The sequence below is a fragment of the Herpailurus yagouaroundi genome, unplaced genomic scaffold (assembly GCF_014898765.1).
Source record: "Herpailurus yagouaroundi ecotype Mexico unplaced genomic scaffold, PumYag 100, whole genome shotgun sequence".
Taxonomy (NCBI): Eukaryota; Metazoa; Chordata; class Mammalia; order Carnivora; family Felidae; genus Herpailurus; species Herpailurus yagouaroundi.
This window is the reverse complement of record NW_024412391.1, coordinates 81,756,456-81,769,708: the sequence shown is the minus strand read 5'-3', so window position 1 is coordinate 81,769,708 and position 13,253 is coordinate 81,756,456. Positions and strand designations below refer to the sequence as shown.

General features: G+C 39.9%; 1 protein-coding gene across 7 annotated transcripts in view; it reads left to right on the top strand.

The window, feature by feature from the left end:
• The window catches only part of SRPK2 (SRSF protein kinase 2), a 255,446-nt gene that overhangs the window by 90,789 nt on the left and 151,404 nt on the right, over positions 1–13,253 (top strand). Inside the window, exon 1 of one of the 7 annotated variants that reach the window (XM_040472881.1) lies at positions 7,537–7,791. The exons of 5 other annotated variants lie outside the window; for them this stretch is intronic. In XM_040472881.1, the coding sequence (XP_040328815.1) occupies positions 7,754–7,791 (38 nt within the window). In that variant the 5' untranslated portion in view covers positions 7,537–7,753. Of the gene's footprint in view, positions 1–7,536; positions 7,792–8,340; positions 8,373–13,253 lie in introns of those variants that run through there. One more of the 7 variants, XM_040472880.1, reaches the window with a different exon arrangement.

Here is a 13,253-nt window from a genome sequence, read left to right as displayed (position 1 = left end):
TTTTGTACTAAATTTTGTGTAATAACTTGATTGGATATCTTATAATTTATAATGCAATTATAACGAAGGACATTTTTGCAGACTCTTCAAGAGTTTTATTATCTTCCCCGTTAGTCACTGATAATCAAATAATTGTCATTCTTGAGACACTTAGCATATTATTGTCCTTGTTGATTTTTCTCATCAATTACTGACCTTCCTGACTCCTTCTGTAGCCTCATTTGGGATTCTAACATTTCGTGAGTGTCTTCAGCCAGCCTTGTCAAATGTTGCATGTTTTGGAACATATTTTCTTCAGTTTTCACTTTGTTTGGGTTTGTATCTTACTTGAATTGTTGTTGGACTGTATGACCATCAGTGTGAAAGAGAGAAAGAAGGGGTTTGATGGATGGAGATGGAGACTGGGAATAACCAGGGACAGTTGTTTGAATGGCCATTTCGTTAATGATTGCTTTTGTTTGCACAGTTTTTGCTTTTCTCTGTGTTCTTCTAACAGAAGGCTTGAATAATGAATGCTGGGACGGCAAGGACTCATTTTTACACCCGACTGTCTTCATGGTGTTGGTCAGTTCATCACTGACCTTCCTAGACGTCTCAGAGTGCTTGCTTTACTCCTGCTCCTTTATGAAGGGTCTCTTATGTGCCCGTCTCTTGAATTTTGGGTCAGGAACTCAATACTTGGTCCCAGAGGGTATTATCAGGGATTGACACTTGGGCCAGAAAAGCTGTTGCAGCCCCTGGTTTGCATTTACATGGGAGCCCCGTAGAGATACTTGCAGGCTTAAGTTGGAGACACCAAGAGAGAAGGCCGTAAGCATGCATGGTTGAGGCAGTAGGATCTGTGAACATGAGAAACAGAAGCAGTTAATTGGTAGTGACAGGAGAAATGGAATTAGGGTCAGAGAGGTGTTGAGTCCCCAGAATGGTGAAGCATTAAGGTGGAGAGCAATCCCTCTGAACACTTGGTAACATGAACTGAGTATCAAGAGCTGTTAAGAACAGATAAATGCCTCCACAGGCCTCACAGCCAGAATCTTGTTCTGTTCTTAACTTTTAGATGTTTTCTGGCAGTACTGTCTTATCCCCTGAGGTAAACTGAGCACATACCTGTTCCTTGCAGCCTGAAATGGCTCCAAATATACAGATAAAGCATTAATTTAAAATATCCTCTTTCAGGGCGCCTGGGTGGCTTAGTCGGTTAAGGTCTGACTCTGGCTTAGGTCACGATCTCACGGTTCGTGAGTTCGAGCCTCACATCCGGCTCTGTGCTGAGGGCTCGCAGCCTGGGAGCCTGCTTCAGATTCTGTGTCTCCCTCTCTCTCTGCCCCTCCCCTACTCGCACTCTGTTTTTCTTTGTCTCTCAAAAATAAACATTAAAAAAAAAAATCCTCTTTATACCTGAAATAAAATCAGCTTTGTGAATGATCATGTAAAGAATTTGACAAGAGAGGAGTGCTTGGGGTGGTTCAGTTGGTTGAGTGTCTGACTTTGGCTCTTGTGGTCCATGGGTTTGGGCGTTGCGTCGGACTCTGTGCTGGCAGCTCAGAGCCTGGAGCCTGCTTTGGATTCCGTGTCTGTCTGTCTGTCTCTCTGCCCCTCCCTCGCTAGCACTCTATCTCTCTCTCAGAAATAAAAATAAACATTAAAAAAAAAAAACAATTTGGCAAGAGAAATTAAGTTTAGTAAATCTGTTGGAATAGCACCCATGGAGAAAGGATGTAGGTTTAAGAATTTAGGTAGAACTGTCTGCCCACTTATTATATCTTAATTTCCATGTCTTAAAAGGAAGGGTCCCATGTGAGCTTGTGTTGGGCAGGTAGTAATGTAAAGGACATGGGAACATGTCCTCTCCACAGCATCCTGTGTGAGTCTCACACTACTGTTGCTCTTAGGATCCAGGTGGATTCAGGGCTGTGCACCTTTTCTCCCACACTGTCTGATCTTTGAAGCATATCCTTTATTGGACTTGGTTGTTTTCTAAATTGTTTGTTTATTTATTTTGAGAGAGAGAATGAGAATGCACATGTGAACAGGGGAGGGGCAGAGAGAAAGAGAGAGTAACCACTCTTCCTGGTCTGGGTTCTCAGGGATGGTCTCAGCTCTAGACTCATAGCCCTAAGTGTTCCATGAGTCTTCAAACTCACGTTATTGAGTAGAAAACTAAATATTAGACATAGTAGGCCATTAACCGAAGAGCTAAAAGTGTTCATCTTTGCGAGGGATTTGAGTATCTTTTAAAGTGTGGGTACAATCAGAATAAAAGGTTTTCATTTTATTCTGGATCTGTAGGTTGGATGAAAGAGAATGAGTGGGAGATCCTGGTGAATTGGTTTTTCCTTTTTGGTGTATAATGTGATGAATAGGAAGAGTATGATGTCACAGACCAGTTGGTTTTTAAATTTTAATGTTTGTTTATTTTTGAGAGAGAGAGAGACAGACAGAGACAGAGCGTGAACAGGGGAGGAGCAGAGAGAGAGGGAGACATAGAATCCGAAGGAGGCTCTCAGGCTGTGAGCTGTCAGCATAGAACCTGATGTGGGGCTTGAACTCATGAACCGTGAGATCATGACCTGAGCAGAAGTTGGACGCTTAACTGACAGGGCCACCCAGGTGCCCCAAGACTGACCAGTTGTTTTAATCAAGAAAGCTGACTAATAGTGATGATTTCAATTGATTGGAAATATGAGTAAATAGATTTAGAAGCTGGTTTAAAAAAATTTTTTTAAGTGTACTTATTTATTTTGAGAGATAGCACGAGCAGGGGAGGGGCAGAGAGGGAGTGAGAATCTCAAGCAGGCCCCAAAGTGTGAACACAGAGCCCAGTGCGGGGCTTGAACTCATGAATGCGAGATCATGACCTGAGCTGAAACTGAGAGTTTGATGCTTAACCGTCTGAGCCACCCAGGTGCCCCTAGAAGCAGGTTTTAAAGGATGCTGAATGTTCTGCTTGGGTTGCTAGGTCCTTGGAAATTTAGCTGTAGGTCTCAGAAATGGTAGTCTGGGCGAAGGTGAAAAGTGTTGTTGCCACCAGTTGTTTATCTTTTTAGCCCTCAAATTTTTTCTTCATAAATTAATGTGGTTCAGCTAAGTGATGACCTCTGAGGACTCTTCTATCTCTGTAGTTGTTTGAATCTCCGATTGAGTAATTGTGTCTGGAAATGTATATTTAAGAATAAGGACACGAAGTTAGCTAGATTGTAACGTTGACTAGGATAGGCTAAGAGGACCATGAAAGAATCAACAAGTAAGTGTAAATTGAAATGAAACTTCAGGTCTCCATTCCTAAAGAAGCCCTGGTCTCGGGGAGTCAGACAAGTAGCGTATATATTTCAGTAATTTTGTCCTGCCGGTGTATGTGATATATAGAAGGACAGCGGAGGTGAGCTGTGTTCTGTCTGGGGTGCAGTCAGAGGGGAGGTGGCGCGTGGGCTGAGATTAGAAAAGTGAGTTGGGTGTGCAAGGGAAGCACACTGGGTAGTGGCATCCCAGGGAGGGAAACTGCGTTCTAAGAAAACACTTCGTGGTGTGAGAAAGCATGGTGTGTTTAGGGAATCCCAGAGTAGCGCTCAGCAGTCCTGGAACATAGAATAGGTTGGAAGGGGAGAGTCGTGGTAATGATACCCCAAATGAGACAGGGGTGCTAGTCTGGAATCCTTCAAACATTCCAGACTCAGAAGGGCAGTGCTGCTGCTGTTTGGGGAGATGTGAAGGTTCTACATAGGAGATCTTAGACCGGGAAGTTGAAGAGTTTAGGTTTAGATGGTGGGTTCAAGGCATCTAGGGACCATGTAGGTGAAGATGTCTAGGAAGGGTGGAAGGATGCACAGTGCTGAGTTGCAGGAGAGAGTATTGGGCTCGAAGTTCAGGTTTGGTCACCATCAGTGTCCTTTGGTTGTGGATGTCAGGGGAGCAGATTGGAAGAGTCGGTGAGTGAAAAGAGGGTCACGTGAGAAAAGTATCTCCTACATTTAAGGTCTGGGTGAAAAAAGATGATCCAGCAAAGAACCTAGAGTTAGGAGGAGAATCAGAACACAAAAACATTAGAAAAACAAAGAAAAACTTAACATTGTCGCATAATGTTATTTAGAAATTAAAAGAACATGATGACAAAAAAATCAACCATAATTTTAAATATGCTTATTCAAACTACACAAGTGCCACTCGTTTATTTTCTTTGTGAAATAAAGAAGTGTGGCCTTAATACTCACTGGCCTGAATGAATAAAGGGGAGACCCTAGATGGGTGAATAAATACGTATTTATGGGGTTGTTACGATGGCCGCTTCGGAAGAACCTGAGGAGTGGTAGTGAAGAGAGTAATTTAGAATTGGTGGGGGTTGATGGGGGTGTAGCATTTTATTTTTTTTTTTTTCAAATTTTTTTTTTCAATGTTTATTTTTATTTTTGGGACAGAGAGAGACAGAGCATGAACAGGCGAGGGGCAGAGAGAGAGGGAGACACAGAATCGGAAACAGGCTCCAGGCTCTGAGCCATCAGCCCAGAGCCCGACGCGGGGCTCGAACCCACGGACCGCGAGATCGTGACCTGGCTGAAGTCGGACGCTTAACCGACTGCGCCACCCAGGCGCCCCGGGTGTAGCATTTTAAAGTGTAACTATGAAAGCAGACTGGATCTCTACATCCGTTCATAGACTGAAATATGTTCTAGAAGGGTCCAAGATTTACATGCAAAGTGAATTATAAAGCGTTATTTGTGGAAAATGGGACGATTAAAAAAAACCGGTGTGGGGAAAGTCTAAATGTGACAGGAAGACCATCATTCATAAAGAGAAAGACCGGTGGACTTAATTGCAAAAAAATGAAGGATAGGGTCATAGATACTGTGAATAAAACACAAACTAATTTTGGGGGAATGTTTGTAGTGTGTGTAAGAGAGTGTGGTCACGGTAGATGACGCAAGTGATCAGAGGTTCAGAAGGCTGAGGTCCTTAGCCAAGGGTTTGTGGAAGTCCTACGAACGTGAACATCGAAGCCCCCCGGTACTATGGCAGGTATTGTGGTGGAGTAAGACTCAATGACATGGCTTCTGGGGTTCTCAATGGATGCGGGGAATAATTAGACCACGGATGGTATTGGTAAGGAGGAGTAGGTAGTAGACTAGAAATGGACCTTTTGGGGGGCGCCTGGGTGGCTCAGTTGGTTGAGCTTCCGACTTCAGCTCAGGTCATGATCTCACGGTTTGTGAGTTTGAGCCCCGCATCAAGCTCTGTGCTGACAGCCCGGAGCCTGGAGCCTGCTTCAGATTCTGTGTCTCCCTCTCTCTGCTCCTCCCCCACTTGCACTGTCTGTCTGTCTGTCTGTCTGTCTCTCTCTCAAAAATAAACATTAAAAAAAAAAAAAAAAGAAATGGACCTTATGGGCCTCAGAGGATACAATATGCATGTAGTATTTGTAAACATTCCTGAATGTTTTAGTCCTTCAGGAACTAGAAACATATCTGAAGGTTTGAAGAAAATGTGAAAAACATGTTAGAAACCTGTCCATGTATTACTGGAAACCCTTTAGGCTTGGAGCTCTCAAAGCTTTAACTTTTCTTTCTGATGTTTGTAAGATGGGCATACACTTCCTGAGAACTGTGTGGTTTAAATTGGGTGTCTTTCAGCTTATGTGCACAGATGATCTGCACACTGAAGGGTGAATCTTTTGTCTTTTTGGAATGAACAATTACCATGATGAAGAAGGATTCAAGTGTAACCTCATTTCTGACATGGCTAGTTGATAAACTGAGAATTACACGGGGAGACTGAGATACAGATTAAAGTTAAATTTCCACATAAAATCAAACTATAGTGATAAAAAGCTGCATGTTGATGTTGATAGTAAGGAGGAAGTAGATCAAAACTGTGGACAAGCTCTTTAAAATAGGACAGACCTAGTATACCTCATTAACTCCTTCAACAAATATTTATTTAGGATTACTGTCCTTTGCTAGGCACTACTTAGCAGCAGACACAGGGCTTACTATATGGCAGGCACAACACTACATCTACATGACTTTCATGGATTACCGTATTTCATACGGCTCACAACAGCCCTTTATGAGCAGTTGCTATCCCCATTTTATAGGAGAGGAGATAGAGGCTTTTAGAGAGTCTCATTAATTTCCCCAAGGTCATAGGGCTGTTAAAAATGCTGGAGGAGCCTGCCTTCAGATCCAAGGCTGCTGGTGGCCAAGGCTGAGCTCTTCTTAAACACTGCTCTTTTTAAACCGGCGGGAGGGGCATTACTGAGCATTCTCTGTGGCACCCGGTGCCAGACTCTGTAATCCATGTAAGAATCCTCGAGGTAAGTTTCAGTATCATCATCTCGTCTTAACCACTGTGCTGTGTGCTCTCCCCAGTGGTTAGGTAGTTTGGCCAGAACTGTGGTAGATTTTGTTCTCTAAACGGACGTTCATGCCAGCTTTATAGTGCCCATTGGATGAAGTTGTAAGCTTAAACAATTCGGAAATCCCTTATTTTAACAACATTGAAAAAGATATTTCTGAACAGGTCCATTGTATCTTATGCAACTAATTTTTATTCCCTTTTCCTATTCCTTTGATTTCTGTAGTCAAGATTCTTACAAATTAAAATGTGTTTTACCCCTAAGAAAAAAAATACCCTGAAACTGTTAGCTCTACTTTGATATCCTGAGACTGCCTATAGCAGTATGTCAGTGGCCAGGTGTTTTATTTTTGGTATGTGAACTTTTTATTATGCATGGGAATAGGAGTGGGAAAACGGCTTTGCGTGTGAAATAGTTTGGGTAATGGGATCATGTTAGTTTTATTCACGTAAAATTACGTGCTTTTCGGTCAGTCATTAGTATTTTTAAAGGAAATGTGTTAGGTTTTATTTTCCTTCTCTTTTCCTTCTCCCTTTTATTTTTACCTCTCCTTTGCTTTTGGTCTGTTATCTCTGTCTCTCTTTTTTTTTTCTTTTCCTCCAAATCAGTATCAGCAATTATCTTTTAATTAAATTGAATTGGCGCTTACATTTCTGTTGCAGATGGCATTGTCAGTCCTTTCCTAAAAGGACAAGTATATTATCTGCTCGGTAACTGGGTGTTGCTGTTCACTTGTGCTGTACTGCGAAGGAGGAGGGGAGAATTAAGGTGTAAAATACAAGTCTTTTTCTGAAGGAGTTAAGGACAAGATGTTAAACACATTCTTTAACTAAAGACGGTCAAGAAATTCTAAGAAAGGTTAAAAAATTTTTGATCTATAAATTGGGGTTCTGGTTTAATATTTCATTCTTAAGTGACAAAAATGATTCACTGAGCCATATTTTTCAGGGCTGGTGAAATAGAAGTAGCCCAGGGTTGCACATCTGTTCTTTACAGCCTGTAACTTTATTATCCAGGCTTCTCAGATTATCCAGTGTATCCAGTCCAGTTGTGAGCATTTCTTGTTTGTATTTTAATTTGCTGCATTTGAAATCTTCTTGCAGAGCCATGCTGGTTCTACCTTAAAAAAGAAAACACCCCTCCGCTTAAAAGAAATGGTACTTCCTGCTTTCATAAACAGTCATGTGCATAGTTTAGCAAGGCCTGGTGCCTCTGGAGCTTTTCCCTTTATAGCACCATCGAATCCCAGTCCTAACAGAAGTACTGCGAATCTTGTGGCCTCTTTTTGAACAAAAGGGATCAGAGACGAAAAATCTGTTGATATAAAGCTTGAAAGCAAGAGCAGGCAATCTTGGTTGTGAATATTTTCTGATTTTTCCAGAAATCAAGCAGAAGATTGAGCTGCTGATGTCAGTTAACTCTGAGAAGTCGTCCTCTTCAGAAAGGTACAGCTACATCTCTTGCATGAACAATTAATGGTGTAGCATTGCTAAGAAACAAGCAGGACGTATTTTTTTCTTGTCAAGTTTGCTGTATAACGTATCGTACTGCATGCCGGTCATTGTGCTGTGTCGAAGATGTGTATTTGGGCAGGCTGTTCTGCTTTTACAAAGGGTAATTGATTTTTTAAAAAATAGTGAAGCTTAATCAGCTGCAGCATGCACACCATCGCACAGCAGAGCGCTAGTTCATGTGTGACAGCTGTTGAAGCCTTTAAAAAATAATTTACTTCGCTACAAAACAAAAATCTTGCTTTCTTTAAGGAAATATTAGTATTAGATTTTCTTCCTATGTTTGGAGATGGTTGCTACACAAAATCACATTATTTGTAAGATCTAGGTTAAAAATACTTGGCTTTTGGTGTAATAAATATTTTCTTATATAGAAAGGGAGTGCCATTTGTAAATAGCTTAGGAATTGCAAACCCACAGATTAGTCACATTCTGAAAGAGAGATATGATGCTTCTTCAAGTCTGTGCTAGGAAATGGAACAGTCACTGCATGCAGTAATGGTTCATGCCTGCAGGTAAGGACAAAATGACTCAGAAGTATTTTTAAAGCAATTATTTTGTCTGTCAATCAAATGATTATACCTGTAAGGAGATATTTCCTTAAAATGGCTATTTTACTTAATAAGTGGAATAAAGGTATTTTTATCTCAAGCCAGAAATGAGGCTAATAATATAGTTGCCTATATTGGTACGTAAATACTGTGTTCACTTCTCTTTGCCAAAATTGTGTATACTACATAATGTTTTAAATGGAGGTTCTTGGGCATATAGTTGATGCTTACCCTTCTCTTGGTTACCTAATAGTTCATATTTTATGTTGATATTTTATATTGAAGGTGTGTTGATTTGTCTCATCCGTGGTTAGTTTTGAGGTTATCTTTTTCATAGATTTAATATTTAGGAAAATATTATGGATACATGATTTAGTACTTGAGGAAGATAGAGGAAAAGCACTGGGGGAAAAAATGAGGTGAACAGCCTACCATGGTAAAATGGATTTAATTAAAGTACACTAGTGTATGGAGGACATGATCTGATGGCAAAATGATGACATTAAATCGATTTATTAGTGTAATTAGGGGAAAGACTTCTGGTTATAATTTAGGGCATTACAAATAAGATGTTAACTGCTTTCTTTAGAAATTGAAAATAGAAAAATTTCTTCACATTTGTGTTTATTTTCACGTAGCTTCTAACTCCTGGTTTGTGGCTAGCCATACGAGTTTTTAAACATTCTGTTTGCTGAGATGAAAAACAATCTTCAGCCTTGTGAATGTTCAGCCAGTAAAATGGTGGTGTTGGGAAGGGGAGAGGGTGGTGGTGTAAATAGTGAGCGGTCCGGGCGCCAACTGTGATGTTGGAGTTCTGTTACCAGGGAAGAGCATTCTCAATGGGATGGCAGCAATGATTATGTTAGCTTTTTTGAGTAGCATGAATTCTCTATTGATAAATTGGATGTTGAACAGAATGGAAGAATATTAGTGAGAAACAAGTTAGGAATGGATGAGGTTTCTCTAGTTAAAGGAAAGATTCTAAAATATTTTGGTGATTACATTTACTTATTATTATTATAACAATAATAATTTATTGTTTTTTAAATCTTTATACCTAAGATCCTGTAGTTAAATTTGATGCAAACAGAGGATGCATGTGGTCATGGTTTTAAAGTTCAGAAACCAGCCACTATGCTTGTGACAGCTTTATACACAGTTTTACCAGAGCTTGCTTGCTTTGTTTGTTATTCTTTTGGGGGTGCTTAGACATATATATGGCAGTTGTGATATGCTGACTTAATGGGTGATAAATCTAATTTATGGGTCAGCCAACACTTTGCAAACATAGAAGTTGTTTCATTAATGTAAATACATTAAAAATAGAAGTTACTTCTTTTTTCTTCTCTTTGTAAAAGGCATACAGTGACGAGTAGTCAAATGATTTGTCTTTTCAATGTGTTTCAAAGAATTTGAAAAGCAAGAATGTAAAGTTAAAAAAAATTCATAGCCTAGTAGTGCTATATCCTGCTCACGCATTTCTATCGTATCATGTAACATTACCATCACATTCTTCATGCAATTCCTTGTTCACCGGTTACTTAATTTTAAAAGTCTTTGACTTTTTTTTTTTTTTAATTTAGCTGTTAGAGTCAAGGCCTGAATTCAGCTATTTGGGATTTACATATGGTCAGTATTCCACATGGTTTTTTGGGTAGAAATGATGAAGAAACCCTGCTTCTTTAAAAGAGGGGAGAAGCTGCTTTGCAAGAAACCAAAACTTACCATTTGGCACAAATGATTTCGTTCACTGTCTGCAGGATAGAATGATCTTTTGATATTTCAGACCACTGAGTGGAGTGGAAATGCAACATTTTTATAAGTAAAAATATAACTGTAAACAGCAATGTGATGTTCCTAATAATTCTTCCATCTCCTATTTTTAACCCATTTAGTGAGAATTGCTAGTCCTGTGTGACAGCTAGTATTGGTTGAATTAATTCTTGCTCAGACAGTTTTGTAAAACGAGAGAAACAAAACAAAAAATAAATTTATTTCTGTAGACTTAGGGTTCTTCATTGAAAAATACGAATACGATTTGAAGCAGTATATGGAATTTTGAAAATTGTTTTGGAACCTAAATTAGAAAATATGTTTTCTTAATGGATCTCAATACCACCTTGAGATTTAAGATTGTATTTTTACCTTTAAAAGAAGAGTGGAGATCCATCTAAATGTTCTTTTGTAGGGGAGGTGGGGAGTACTGTTCAGAATGGCTGACTCAGGGGACAAAGTCCAGTGGGGTGACAGAAAGTTATAATTCTATTTTTTGGTTTTATATTTCAGAGAAAGGGGAAAATGTCAACTTACTCAATTATTAAATTAAGGACAGAGAATATTATTGAATGAATTAGAAAGACAAAAACAAATGATGCCTGATTTGTATGTTATTACCAGCTAAGAGGAACACGTATCCGTTGCAAGAGAGCCCCCTTCTGCAGATTTTAGGAGCATATCCTACTATGAGTATTTGCTTTTTAATTGCTGCCTGTTGAATGAATGAATGTATTCATCTTAAACATGGTAGTGACAGGGCCAGGCACAGTTTTACTTCCTCACCTACCCCCATTTAATGAAAAAAAGAAAGCTGTGAACATTTATTTGATATAAAAACTAGGTTTTCAAGTTTTTGTTTCTTCTTGACTTAACCATAACACTTCTGGGATTTGGAAATTTACGGAGTGGAGTAGGTGGGAAAGAGGAGGAAAAGGAGTAGTAATCATGATAATATCTAGAAAAAAGATAATCATTTCTTAAACATTTCCACATGCGAGTTTTAAGTGAGGAGAGAGAGTGAGTGTGTGTGTGTGTGTGTGTGTGTGTGTGTGTGTCTGTCTGTCTGTCTGTCTGTCTGTCTGCTGTGGGGAAGACTCTGGCAAATCAACCTCAAAAGATCCTGAGTGAGCAGAAGGCTCTTTGCTCTATTAAAATTTTGGACAAACTGTGTTGCTACTTCTTCAGTGAACTCATGAACAAAATTGGACAATTCTTTATCAGTGAGAAGAGTTGAGCCCAGAGTGCTCAGAGAGAGGATTCCCAGTGTTTCCGGGCTGACTCCAGGGAGGCCTGTGGAGTTTGTGAGGGGAAGGAAGGTCTCGAGAAGCTGGGGAACCTATGTTCACACAAAGCTTTGGCCACATTTGCTCTTGTGAAATGTAAATGTTGTTGTAATTAATAAAGTTCACAGTCAGTCAAGAGTTGTTGTAATTAATAAAGTTCACAGTCAGTCAAAAGTTAACTAAGTAGCAGTGCCTACTATTGTATTTTCTCAGGTAACAGATAATAAAAGGATAATTTCGCACTTGCATGAGAGAGAGAGAGAGAGAGGGAGAGAGGTTGAGAGAGAAAGAGATATTTTGGTGATTAAAGGGGTCTTTATCCCGGAAGAGATAGGAAGTGCAAGCCTGGATCATTAGCATCCCACTTGAATTTAGAAATTGCTAGCTGCCTTTTTTTCAGGAGGAGAGAGAAAGGAAGAGGGAGAAAGTATCATAAAAATATTTATGCTCTGGCCTATATCCTGCCAATGCTGTGTAAACAGGATTGGTAAGAAAGGTTAGAGATTGTTGCCCCTACCCCAGTAGAAGAGGGGCATTTGAAACACATAAAGAACCTGTGCTGTTTTTGTGTGTGTATTTTAATTCTTTTCTTATTTTGGAGCCTCTTAAGTGAAAGAAAAAAGGGCATATGATAATGATGCGTGGTGGCAGAAAGCAAAAAGAGAAGCCTGGAAGAATAAGGGGAATGGGAGGGAAGACAAAAACATCAGGATGGGACCACCTGGAGAAAGAAGTAAGTGTAGGATATTTGGTGGAAAAGGATCCAGGACCAAGGCGACTTTTATTTGCTCTTATGTTGAACGTATTTTCCTCCATGTCTCTATGGTGTGAACTAAGAACAGTCATGGAGGATAGCCAAATTTTATTAAAAATGCCCTCTTCTGGGGCGCCTGGCTGGCTCACTCAGTAGGTCGAGATGCGACTTTGATCTCAGGGTTGTAAGTTTGAGCTCCATTGTTGGGTGTAGAGATTACTTAAAAATAAACAAATAAATCTAAAAAAAAAAAAAAATTCCTGTTCATTGTAGTGAAGAGGCAGAGGTAGTTAGTGGTGACGGCTTCTCCCTTGCTCATGCTCACCTCCGCCTCTGTCTGTGTTTGCGGGTGTACTTGAGAACCACTTTCTCTGAGGGGCTAGAAGAGATGACCGTGGCTGGTTGTGTTTTCTCCCTCCACTCAGTCCTTATGCTTTCTGCTGTTTTCATTTAATTTTTAGTAATGTGTTTATTGAAGATCTATATGGGAAAGTGCACAGATCATAGATCATTATGAAATCCAATTATTTTTTCTCTTTTGTTGTTTATGTTTTATGTGTTGTATCTAAGAAACCTTTGCTAAGCCCAAGGTCACTATGATTTTCTGCTAGGCTTACCTAAAAAAAGTTTTTGACTTTTAATATTTTATTTTTTTTTAAATTTTTTTTTTTTAACGTTTATTTTTTTGGGACAGAGAGAGACAGAGCATGAACGGGGGAGGGGCAGAGAGAGAGAGGGAGACACAGAATCAGAAACAGGCTCCAGGCTCTGAGCCATCAGCTTAGAGCCTGACGCGGGGCTCGAACTCACGGACCGCGAGATCGTGACCTGGCTGAAGTCGGACGCTTAACCGACTGCACCACCCAGGCGCCCCATTGACTTTTAATATTTTAAGACTTTGATTCATTTTGGGTCTTTTTAAATTTTATTTATTTAGAGAGAGCGTGTGTGCACACTTGAACGGGAGAGGGGCAGAGAGAGAGAGAGAGAGAGAGAGAGAGAGAGAGAGAGGATCCCAAACAGGCTCTGCAC